The sequence below is a fragment of the Plecotus auritus genome (assembly GCF_963455305.1).
Source record: "Plecotus auritus genome assembly, chromosome: 2".
NCBI lineage: Eukaryota > Metazoa > Chordata > Mammalia > Chiroptera > Vespertilionidae > Plecotus > Plecotus auritus.
The window spans coordinates 226,442,955-226,455,385 of record NC_137771.1 but is presented as its reverse complement, the minus strand read 5'-3'; the positions used below and the strand labels follow the sequence as shown (position 1 = coordinate 226,455,385).

The 12,431-nt window shown below is 57.4% G+C and overlaps 1 protein-coding gene across 6 annotated transcripts in view; it reads right to left on the bottom strand.

Moving 5' to 3' along the window:
- Positions 1–1,855: 1,855 nt before the first annotated feature.
- Positions 1,856–12,431, bottom strand: part of SETD4 (SET domain containing 4) — a 30,038-nt gene continuing 19,462 nt past the window's right edge. For 3 of the 6 annotated variants that reach the window (XM_080657958.1, XM_080657957.1, XM_080657960.1), the window contains 3 exons: positions 11,429–11,552; positions 9,223–9,437; positions 1,856–2,386 (listed from right to left, as the gene is read on the bottom strand). In XM_080657958.1, coding sequence (XP_080514084.1) covers positions 9,246–9,437; positions 11,429–11,552 — 316 coding nt within the window. In that variant the 3' untranslated portion in view covers positions 1,856–2,386; positions 9,223–9,245. Of the gene's footprint in view, positions 2,387–9,158; positions 9,438–11,428; positions 11,553–12,431 lie in introns of those variants that run through there. The other 3 variants (XR_013960037.1, XM_080657959.1, XM_080657961.1) reach the window with 2 other exon arrangements.

Below are 12,431 nucleotides of genomic sequence, written 5' to 3'. Positions count from 1 at the left end.
CTGCTGTGTCCCTGTCAGCTGAGAGCCAGCACCTGCGCGTCAGGGCCTCGCCTCTCTCACCGGAACATTCGAAAGTCAGTGAATTCCATTTGTTGTGATTTTTAGCAAAAACCGTGTTTATTTAAATGCATTTATTGTAATACCTGCTGGCTGCGTTATCCTTGGGATACAGAAGAACAAAATCAACACCCCTTTTAAATATAATCTATTCCTTAAAATACATTTAAAAAGTAAGCTTCAATCATTACAGCAGCAACATTATGTTTTTGCCAACAGAGTGGCTGGTTTCTGAGACCTCTCATGGCTGCTTTACCCAACACGTGGCTATGTTACAAAAGTCACCCAGAAAGAAGCACAGGGTCATCTGCCTTATTTCCCGACAACATTTGTTTGTATTTTCTGAAACGGAGTGCACTCGGGCTGTCACTGTGCCGGACGGATACACATCTCTACAGCTCGGATGTACAGTCATCTGTTACGAGCTGCAGTGGCCTGAACGGTGTGAACGGGTCAGAAAAGGCTGCCCCCCAACGGGCCACGCGGGCACATGGGCTCCTCGCTGAAGGCGACGAAGAAACAGAAGGTGCGGGAGGAACTCTCCACCCTCCTTTCTGCCAAGAATCCGAGCGTAGGTTTCCATCTGGGAAGATCCCCCCGTGCCAGGCAGAGACAACTCCTAGTCACCAGACTCTCTTACGGGGCCTGCCAACTGAGTCCAAATAACAAACCTTACTAAGTAGCCCTTATCTCCCATTAGCTTCCCCAGGCACTTACCTCCCCCGGGAAGCCCCAATCCCTTCTCCTTTGTCAGTCACTTCTCTACAACTTACTGCCTTTTTTTAAAATGGCACATAAGCTCTTAAGCTACTTCTTGGAGTTTTCATTGCTTTTCTGTGTAGCCCCTATGTACACACAAAACAAATCTGTACTCCTGTTGATCTATCTTTTGTCAGTTTAATTCACAGACCCCAGCCACTGAACCTAAGAGGCTCGAGGAAAATGCCCCCCTCAAAAAAGAAACGTGGCCCTAGCTGGTTCAGCTCAGTGGACAGTGTCGGCCTGTGGACTGAAGGTCCCAGGTTCGATTCCAGTCAAGGGCACAAGCCCAGGTTGCAGGCTCAACCCCCAGGAGGGGGTGTGCAGGAGGCAACCGATCCATGATTCTCTCTCATCATGGATGTTTCTCTCTCTCCCTCTCCCTTCCTGACATCAATAAAAATACATATGTAAGAAAAAGAGAGAAATGTGGCCCTTCCATACAGTGGGGTATTACTCAGCCATAAAAAAGGGAGTCCTGCCCTGACCGGTGTGGCTCAGTGGATAGTGTCGGCCTGCAGACTGAAGGGTCCCAGGTTCGATTCCGGTCAAGGGCATGTACCTCGGTTGCAGGCACATCCCCAGTAGGAGGTGTGCAGGAGGCAGCTGATCGATGTTTCTCTCTCATCGATGTTTCTAACTCTCTATCCCTCTCTCTTCCTCCCTGTAAAAAATCAATAAAGTATATTAAAAAAAAAAAAAAAAAGGGAGTCCGAGCACCTGCTATGTGACTGGACCTCAGAAGCTGTGCTAGGTGAAACAGACCAGACACAAAAGAGCAAATGTTACATGGTTCCACTTATATGAAATATTGAGAACCAATTACAGAGACCAAGTAGACTAGAGGTGAGCGGGTGCTGGGGCGAGGGGGATGGGCAGTTACCATTTAAGGGGTAAAGCATTTCCGTTTGGGCCCTGGAAGAGTTTTGGAACCGGTGATGGTTATACAACATGATACTCAATGCCACTGAATTGTACATTTAAAATGGCTTAAATGGCAAATTTCACGTTATGCATATTTTTTCACAATAAAAAAGTTCCCATTTTTTAAAAACTTTATTGATAAATACAGGAAGTGGCTACAGTTTGCTGACCCCCAATCTAGAGTTTTCTACAACACGGTAGTGACTCATGACTTATGACGTTAACAGCCCAGCGCTCTAGGCGAGAGGTGGTGAGTCCGTCTCCCGAGCTCTGCGACGGGCCACTGGCGAGGTCCCGTCCTCAGGGTGTCCATGGATGCACGTGGGAACATGGAGGAAGGTGCACTGGATCGGGTCGTGTGCCCTTGAAACGTCTCCACACTGTGTCCTGTACACGCGCGGGGGCCGTCTGAGAGACCCTCTGCGTTCACAGTCGCGCTCTCTGATCAGGAGCCTCAGCTGCGGGCTCCCCGACGTCCTGCCGGAAAGGGGCAGTGCGAGGCCGTCGCAGGCTTGGAGGATGACCGCCACCACCCGAGGCACAGTTTCATCCAGAAGAAGAAACATCCTCGCAGGAACGGACCGAAACGCAAGCCCAGGTCCTGACTCGGTGTCTAGCAACCCGCAAGCCAGCGCTTCTGAGCCGCCTAATGGAAATAAATCATGGCTTCTAAGTGACTCGGCAGGAGGTGAACGAACTGCGAAGTGCTACTTCCTGCTGGGTGGTTCCCCCCAAATGTACAGGGGCTATGAGGCTGAAAAATGCAGACACGCACCATGTCTGCAGAAATCATAAAAAAAGATCAAATGCAGTATTTCCTTTCAACATGGACAACCGCTTTGAGATTTTCCATTCAAGGAGACTGAACACAGCCTCCGGCGCTCACCAATTACTCCTGACAAACACCATTTGGGCCTGAGTGATGCTGAAAGTGAAATAAAACAGTGGGAGGTAGAAACCAGAACATGATAAAAGGCATTCTTCTCGGTCTGCTGACAACCCCGTAAGCCATCCTCCGGGAGCAGCCTCGCTCCTGCGAGCCGGACCATGTGACCGAGTTCTCAGGTGACTGTTGTTTGACAGTAATGGGATGGGAAGACAAAACTCAGTGTTCGCGTCCCTTGAAAGGCAGTCAGCTCTTTAGTCCCCTCACAAAGAAAAACACGCCATAAAGGGAAGGAGGACACCGTGCTGCTCCGTCATTCCGCACTCATCTGAACTAAAGGGCGCCAACAATGCCGAGACAGCACCCGCCAGAGCCCCCACACTGCCGGCAGCCCCGCCCGCTCCGTCCACCTGCGAGCCTGGTGCACGTCAGAACCGGCTGCGGGGACGAAGCACAGGACAGAACAGGCACGGCTGGCTCAGAGGGCACGCCCGGTCCTCCCCACGCCCCAGCCCCCCGAGTTCCCTCCTCCTCTAGGCCTTCCTGTCCCAGAGCCCCAGGCGGCCAGAAATGGGCCCGGAGAAGTCCGTCCCCACCACGTGTTCTGGGTCCCCTCCCGTGGCCACAGCATCCTTGCAGCAAACATCCTCGCCACATGACGAGTTGGCTGAAGGGCAATTTTGCCATTAAAAAGGTAAAGTCACGATATACAAAAGAGGGACACTTAATAGCCATAATGAAACGTGAAAAGATGAAAAACAAAATTCAAACATTTACTGTGAGATGCAGATTGTGACCACATTTAAACTGTAGTCATGGCAACACGGCACGAACAGCAGACTCTGTTCCGCGGACGGCGCCTAAGCACTTCCTGTGGGAGCCGTGGGCCTGGCTCTGCCCTCAGAGGCCTGGGCCTCGCTTTCTCCTCCCCGTGTCCTCTTTCAAAAGGAGAACCCACCTGTTGGGGCCAGTCCTGGTCATCGGGGAGAAATGCCAACTGTCGAAGGGCTGGCGGACACTGACACGTGACCTAACGGAACACGGGAGCGGCTGTGGGAGCCTCATCCGCGGGGAAATGAAGCAAAACCAACAAAGCAAATCGCCACCAGTTCTTCTGTCTGTTTGACGGCACCTGATGGCTTCGTCAATAAAGAAACAAAGCCAAACAACGAAACTGCCAACCAGCCATCGTCTCTCTTTCACCGCAGACATGCCTCACCGCCCGTTGGTTATGCGGCCGAAATGTCTGCCGCAGAAACGTTTGCTGCAAAGGGGTCTCAGCAAAGATGCTTCAGCGAAAGGCCCTGCCCCACCCGCGCTCGGCCAGGCTGTTCTCTGCCAGGCAGTGACTTCGCCCACTGACCCGAGCCGGGCTAGCCTCATCTACGGAGAGAACAGTGCGCGGTGAGGAGGGACTCCACGCACCTGGCACAGTCTGGCACCGAGCTGGCCCCCACCCGCGCCGTCCCTGGGAAGGCTGGAGGGCTTGCCTGCGGCAGCGTTTCTGCCTCTTGGGCACACAGACTCGGACTCGGCAGGTCCAGGGTTGTGAGTCTCCTTTCTAACAGGCGAGCTCCCGGGGGCGCGGACCACCGTGGGGAGCGGGTTGTAGGGTGAGCTGCCGGGGCTCCTGCCACACGGATCGATAACGGAAGGAGAGGGCGCTCCCGTGGCCCGCCGCCAGGACCCCGCTCCTGCTCCCGAATGGAGACGGAATACTCCCTCTCGCAATTTCTGCTGAGCCCCCATGAGCCATGGCTCCCAGCCTCACCTGCACGTTAAACCACATCAGAAAGCTCGTGGTCCCCACCTGACCTCCTCAGCAAGATCGTTTCCAGACCAACAGCCGTCACCATAAGGCAACTCCAATGAGACCGACGGTCACGCGTGGGCTTCTGTACTCGCCCCATTTAAGGGGAACCTGCAGGCGCTCTGCATGAAACGCCACCCACTCAAGGCGAGGCTGGGATGTGCATCGACGGCAGAGGCGGCGCGGAGGGTCCAAGGACCGGCAAGGTGAGCGAGTCTTGCCCTAAGGACAGACAATGGGGCCCGGGGACAGTCCGGCAGACCCAAGAGATCATCTCAAACGAGGCCACCGCCTCGTCACTGTGTGATGTGCGGGGCCACCTCACGCCTGTCACCAGCCGGTGGGGATCGGAGCCTGTCAGTCAACATGGACGCAGGAGTCCAAGGACAAGGACACCGGGCACACGCCACTCGACCTTGAGGCTCTGTCCTCACGTCAAACGCACGCCTTTAAGGACGGACGGGCAGCCCCAGTCAGAGGAAGGCTCCTTCCCGCTCCCAACAGGCCTGGCAGAAGCGAGTCACTGGAGCAGACCCCTTTCTGGGTGGGTGCTGTTTACACCCTTGAAAGTAAGCCCTCCTGCTTGCCTGGCCAGCACCCGTCTACCTGCCCCTGCGATGAGCCATTCCCTTCTGCTGGAGGAAAGTGCCACATCCTGACGCTTCCTCATGGCCTGTCCGTAGGCAGGCAGGCAGTTCCTGCGTCTGATCACCTGCCCCCCAACTCTCCCCTCTGAGCCCCCACATCTGGCCAGGCCCCTTCGCCCTGAACTGCTGTGTAGCTGCCTCTTCTCACCCAAGGAGGCAAGGCCCCCAGGAGCGCGGGGACGTCTGCGCTGTCCAGATCCCATTCCCACCTGAACAACACAACTGCCTGCTTCTCAGGAGCCAGCCTTCTCGGCTCGGCGGTCCTCTCGCGCCACCCAGTGTACGGAGAGGGAAGCGCCTCCAGCTCACTGCCGAGCCCGACTCCGCTCCGCCTCTCAGACACCCGCCCAGCCCTCCGAACGGACTTGTTCTCACAGGAGGCCGGGAAGAGCGCTGAGCACCTGTGTGGTCTGCCCCTCACGTGGCGCTGACCGGCTGAGCCGAGTACCATGCACTCGAGCTTGGCATTAACCTGCACTCGGCACGGGCTGGTGCACTTAAAGATGACTTGGGCGGCGACTGGGAGGTGCTCCCTGTCCTGCCTCTCACAACCACTGCAGCTGTGGCCCTTGGAGAAGCGGATGTCCAGCTGGGAGGAGTGAAAGCGGCTCCGGAAGGGAGACCGCATCGTCTTCGGCTTCAATGATGTCCAGTGTCCATAAGCAGCAGCCCTTGGCTTCTGTGCAATGAAACACCTGCTCTGACCCCGCCCCCGTCCTGACTGATGTTATTGACAGGCATGGAAACGCTGTCGAAGTATACATCCAGAGCCATGATCTAAAAAGGACTACTGAGAGCAAACTTCACACCAAAGCCACTCTCAGAGGGAGGCCAAGACCTAAAATGCTTTCGTAATTTTAAAAAAGAAGAGCCGGGCCCGGCTCAGTGGCTGAACGTCGACCGATGAACCAGGAGGTCAGTCAGAGTTTGAATCCCCGTCAGGGCACGTACCCGGGCTGTGGGTTCGATCCCCAGGAGGGGGCGTGCAGGAAGCAGCCAATCAATGGTTCTCTCATCTTGATGTTTCTCTTCCTCTCCCTTCCTCTCTGAAATCAATGAAAATGTATTTTTTTTAACAAATAAATAAGAACAGACTGTCAAACTACAGCGGGAAGGCAGGGGAGGTTGGGGGGGTGCTGTAAGAGATCAACTGAAGGACTTGTACGCATGCATATAAGCATAACCAATGGACACAAGACACTGTGGGGGGGGTGGTAAAGGCATGTACTGGAGTGGGGGTAGGGGAGGCCGGGGGGAGGTCAATAGGGGAAGAAAAAAGGAGGCATATGTACTACTATTTGTAATACTTTAAACAATAAAAAAATAAAAATAAATAAATAATAAAATCCTATCTAATAAAGAGGGAATATGCTAATTGACCATCACTCTGTCACAAAGATGGCTGCACCCACAGCTGAGGCCAAGTTCCCATAAGGAGCCTTAACGAGCAATCAGCAGGGACCTGAGGCTACGCCCTCCCCTGCCCCCATGGGGCTTGACAGGGGACCTCAGGCCGCCTTCCACACCTGGCAGGGCTTGACAGGGGACCTCAAGGTGCACTTCCCATCCTGGTGCTGGGCTAGGGGACCTCAGGCTGCTCCCCCCGCCCCAGCGCCAGGCCGGGGGACCTCAGGCTGCGCCCCCCAACCAGCAGGGCTTGACAGGTGACCTCAAGGTGCGTTTCCCATCCTGGTGCTGGGCTAGGGGATCTCAGGCTGCTTCCCCCACCCCAGCGTCAGGCCGGGAGACCTCAGGCCGCACCCCCCCACCTGGCAGGGCTTGACAGGGGACCTCAGGCCATGCCCCCCACCCAGCGGGGCTTGACAGGGGACCTCAAGGTGTGCTTCCCGTCCTGGTGCTGGGCTAGGGGACCTCAGGCTGCTCCCCCGGCTCCAGTGCCAGGCCGGGGACCTCAGGCCGCACCCCCTACCAGGTGGGGCTTGACAGGGGACTTCAGGCCACACCCCTACCCCAGCACCAGGCTGGGGGACCTCAGGCCGCACCCCCCGCCCCAGCACTGAGCCAGGGGAACTGAGGCTGTGCCCCCTGCCTGGCGGGGCTTGACAGGGGACCTCAAGGTGCACCCCCAGTGCTGGGTCGGGGGAACTCAGGTCACGCCCCCCGCCCAGGGGGGACCTGAGGCTGCAGCCCCCTGCCCATGGGGCTTGACAGGGGACCTGAGGCTGTTCCCCCTCCTGGTGCCAGGCCGGGGGACCTGAGGCTGCGTCCCCCCATCCCCCACCTGGCGGGGCTTGATGCGGGACCTCAAGGCACACCCCCCCACCCCGGTCTGGGCTGGGGGACCTCAGGCCATGCCCTCTGTCCTGGCGCCGGGTCAGGGGACCTGAGGCTATGTTCCCTGCCCAGCGGGGCTTGACAAGGGTGGGACTAGCCAGGTCAGGATCTATCCCAATGGGGGTGGGGGGGCGGCCGAGTCTGGGTCTCATGCCATTTTGAGGTGCATGTGGGTGGGCGGGGACTTGACTCTGGGTCCCGTGGTGAGCCCCAGACTCTGACAGGAGGAAGGTTTTCATATACATTTTACTTATTTTCTTTCATCTCTGACACTTCTATTATAGAGAAAGGGCAAATAGCAATATTAAATTATTTCCTCTAATTAATCCCCTTTTAATGTGCACGAATTTCGTGCACCGGGCCACCAGTAAATAAATAAATAGATAGATAGATAGATAGATAGATAGATAAGAGGAAAGGCAAAGGCCCATAATTCTGAAGGGCCCACTGAGCACAGGAATGTCCCTCCTAACCCTCCGACAGCACCAGGAAATGACAGCCACGCGCAGACCAGGAGGCAAGCAGCCACCACGGGAAGAGAGGTCAGGGGCGGGCGGACGAGGACCCACGGAAACCGGCACACGGGCGGAGGCAGGCCCCGTACTCGTGTTTATTCACTAACTTTGCGTTCCCAAACCCAGTCCGCGCTGGCTGCCCCTCCGAGCAGCTGGCCTGGTCCCGAGGCAGGGGCTGGGCGGCATCACCTGGGCCTCTGCTGCCACAGGTGCCAGCTCCTCGCCCCTCTGCTGGGCGGGGGCGGGGGGGGGAGGGAGGGGGCAGGAGCACAGGGAACGGCCACTCCAGCCCAACACTCTCCTTTTAGCTGGGAAGTCAGCTGGCGTGAAGGCCGCTGGCACGCAGGACTGCCCGGCCCTCCCTGTACCAAAGCCACCGGCCGCAGGGCGCCCTGACCCTGAGGCAACAGAAGCTCCACTGCTGGCCCTTCGCTGCCACCCCCCCAGGGAAGAAAGACCACACCCGGGGTGGCGGTGGGGGTGGAGGTGGGGGTGGAGGTGGGGGTGGGGGTGGGGGTGGGGGTGGAGGTGGGGGTGGGGGGTGGAGGTGGGGGGGTGGAGGTGGAGGTGGGGGTGGGGGTGGGGGTGGAGGTGGAGGTGGAGGTGGGGGTGGAGGTGGGGGTGGAGGTGGGGGTGGGGGGTGGAGGTGGGGGGGTGGAGGTGGGGGGTGGAGGTGGGGGGTGGAGGTGGGGGGTGGAGGTGGGGGTGGAGGTGGAGGTGGAGGTGGTGGTGGGGGTGGGGGTGGAGGTGGAGGTGGAGGTGGGGGTGGAGGTGGGGGTGGAGGTGGGGGTGGGGGGTGGAGGTGGGGGGTGGAGGTGGGGGGTGGAGGTGGGGGGTGGAGGTGGGGGTGGAGGTGGAGGTGGAGGTGGTGGTGGGGGTGGGGGTGGAGGTGGAGGTGGAGGTGGGGATGGAGGTGGCGGTGGGGGGGTGGAGGTGGCGGTGGGGGTGGAGGTGGGGGTGGGGGGTGGAGGTGGGGGTGGGGGTGGGGGTGGAAATGGGGGTGGGGGTGGGGGTGGAGGTGGGGGTGGGGGGTGGAGGTGGGGCCGGGCTGACTGCTGCCCCCTCAGGGCTCCCTCTCAGTGCAGCTCAGCTTCCTCCAGGCATCTTCCTCCAGGCGCTGTTCAGTGGGCATTAGAAGTGCCGTTAGGATGGCATGCCCTTCTTCACCTGCAGCTCCGCCATCCCAGAACCCGCAGCCCCTGCAGATGTCCTCCAAGGTCCTAGGAGCAGCCCCCGCCCCCACCCACCAGGGAAGTCACAGGGACAGGATCAAGCACACCATTTAATGGAAAGCCTCCATCAGTGTACACGACTCTGGGTAAAACGAACCTTAGTGCACAGTGTTTCAGGCGTCACACCCCGCAGAGGGGGCGACACCCCGCAGGGGAGGCGATCGGAGGCACTTGGGAGTCACGAACAGCTGTCTGCAAACGGCTCAGGGTCTCGGCAGATGCCCGCAGGATCTTCAGCTCTTCTGTCCACAACGCTTCAACCAGAGTGAGCTGGTGGATCAGCGCCATTTCTTTATCTTTCATGTGAGAAACCTGGAAGTTATTTTTAAACATTATAATCAAACATACATAAAATTTACCATTTGGGGCACTTTTAAATGTACAGTGCAGTGGTATTTAGAATGTCCACAATGTTGTGTGATCATCACCAGAAACTCTGACCCCATTAAACACACCCTCCCCAGCCCTGGCATCCTCCACCGTCTCTATGCACCTGCCTGTCCCAGGTCCTCCCAGAGGTGGGGCCGAGCACCTGCCTGTCCCAGGTCCTCCCAGAGGTGGGGCCGAGCACCTGCCTGTCCCAGGTCCTCCCAGAGGTGGGTCTGAGCATCTCCCTGTCCCAGGTCCTCCCAGAGGTGGGTCTGAGCATCTCCCTGTCCCAGGTCCTCCCAGGGGTGGGGCCGAGCACCTGCCTGTCCCAGGTCCTCCCAGGGGTGGGGCCGAGCACCTGCCTGTCCCAGGTCCTCCCAGAGGTGGGTCTGAGCACCTGCCTGTCCCAGGTCCTCCCAGAGGTGGGTCTGAGCACCTGCCTGTCCCAGGTCCTCCCAGAGGTGGGTCTGAGCACCTGCCTGTCCCAGGTCCTCCCAGGGGTGGGGCCGAGCACCTGCCTGTCCCAGGTCCTCCCAGAGGTGGGTCTGAGCACCTGCCTGTCCCAGGTCCTCCCAGAGGTGGGTCTGAGCACCTGCCTGTCCCAGGTCCTCCCAGGGGTGGGGCCGAGCACCTGCCTGTCCCAGGTCCTCCCAGGGGTGGGGCCGAGCACCTGCCTGTCCCAGGTCCTCCCAGGGGTGGGTCTGAGCACCTGCCTGTCCCAGGTCCTCCCAGGGGTGGGGCCGAGCACCTGCCTGTCCCAGGTCCTCCCAGAGGTGGGTCTGAGCACCTGCCTGTCCCAGGTCCTCCCAGAGGTGGGGCCGAGCACCTGCCTGTCCCAGGTCCTCCCAGGGGTGGGTCTGAGCACCTGCCTGTCCCAGGTCCTCCCAGAGGTGGGGCCGAGCACCTGCCTGTCCCAGGTCCTCCCAGAGGTGGGTCTGAGCATCTCCCTGTCCCAGGTCCTCCCAGAGGTGGGTCTGAGCATCTCCCTGTCCCAGGTCCTCCCAGAGGTGGGGCCAAGCACCTGCCTGTCCCAGGTCCTCCCAGAGTTGGGTCTGAGCATCTCCCTGTCCCAGGTCCTCCCAGGGGTGGGCCGAGCAGTTTGTTTCCTGCATTCTGATTTACTCCACTTTGCACAATGTTGCCTTCAAAGTTCATCAAAATAGTTTACGTCCCAGTAATGTTTTTATTCAAATGAGCTGTTCTTTTATTTATTTATATTTTTTTATTGATTTCAGAGAGGAAGGGAGAGGGGGAGAGAGAGACATCAGTGATGAGAGAGAATCACTGACTGACTGCCTCCTGCACGCCCCCCACTGGGTATCAAGCCCGCACCTGGGCATGTGCCCTCGACCGGAATCAAACCTGGGACCCCTGAGTTCACAGGCCGACACTCTGTCCACTGAGCCAAACCGGCTCAGGCAGCTCTTTTCTCATTTAATTGAAACAGTTACTAAATAAAAATAAGAGGAAAAGAATACTTAAAAAATCTAGTTTCAAGAATTCACACGGTAATTTTGCCTATTAAAAGGTGCAGGCACAATGTTAATAGTCAAAAAACAAATAACATCCATGTTCAAGTATTTAAGGCATTAAACAACACTCAAAGAAGGTGTACCATCCCTATCCAACATGCCCAAAACAAGTAACTTCTTGGTCAAAACACTTCTTTAAGAAAAAGATGCAAGCCCTAGCCGGTTTGGCTCAGCAGATAGAGCGCCGGCCTGCAGACAGAAGGGTCCCAGGTTCGATTCCGGTCAAGGGCACATGCCTGGGTTACGGGCTCGGTCCAACATACAGGAGGCAGCCAACCAATGATTCCCTCTCATCATTAATATTTCTACCTCTCTCTTCCTCTCCCTTCCTCTCTGAAATCAATAGGAAAAAAAATATATTAAAGAAAAGAAAGAAAAAGATGCAAAATTATAGAAACATACCTTTTGAAGCATAGCACTAGCCTCCTCTGTGAAATAACGGCATATTTTCTGGGCGATGTCCAAACTCGTCTTCTCATTTACATCTGAAATTATCTCCCCGAGAAGTACTTTTTTCCAGCATAGACTAGAACCAAAATGTTTAATAAGGTCATTTCAGCAGGGCCTCAAAAAATGAAGACGACTTTGACACCTAAACACAGCACACACAGCCTTCTCGTTTCCAGCTTATAAAAGCCGTCCCACAGTGGATCCCGCTCAGAAACCTGCCCCACGGGGATTCCCCACGCTCCCGCCACGTGCTCGTCCTGTGCTGAAGCGGACAAGGTTTACAAGAAGGCACAGCAAGAACAGGAAGCGGCCCTGGCACTCTCATCACCACGCAACCCTGGGTCTGGCGCAGTGGGCAGGCAGGTGGTATACATGTCTGAGGGTGGCAAGAGGGAGCAAGAGCAGCCCGAGCAGCCCGCTGGCGTGGCTCAGCGGTTGAGCGTCGACCCCTGAACCACGGAGATCACGGTGCGATTCCCAGTCGGGGCACATGCCCGGAGGCTTGATCCCCAGTGTGGGGCGTGCGGGAGTCCAGGAGGCAGCAAGTCTATGAGTCTCTCTCATCGTTAATGTTTCTGTCTCTCTGCCCTCCCTTCCTCTCTCTGAAATCAGTAAGAACGTATTTCTTTTTAAAGAGGGAGCCACAGCAGGATGCTGAACCGAGGGTGGCAGTGCCGCTCCATACGCTGGAAGAAGCACCAATGGGAGGGAGGGTGGAGGAACAGATGCTGGACGGACAGTGTCTCCGAGGAAGTGGCTGACGGCGACAGGCATGGTGACTGGGCTGCGGCAGTATGCGAGTGCAAGTACAGCAGGGGAGCCGCGCAGGGAGGACTTCCTGAAGCGGGGAGCGGACCCGAGTGGTGGGGGGTCGCGTGAGCTAGCTCAGTGCCCACACGTGGTGGTGCTTCCAAGTACAGAAGGCGCTTAGAAAGGCAGAACCAAAACCTAAGAG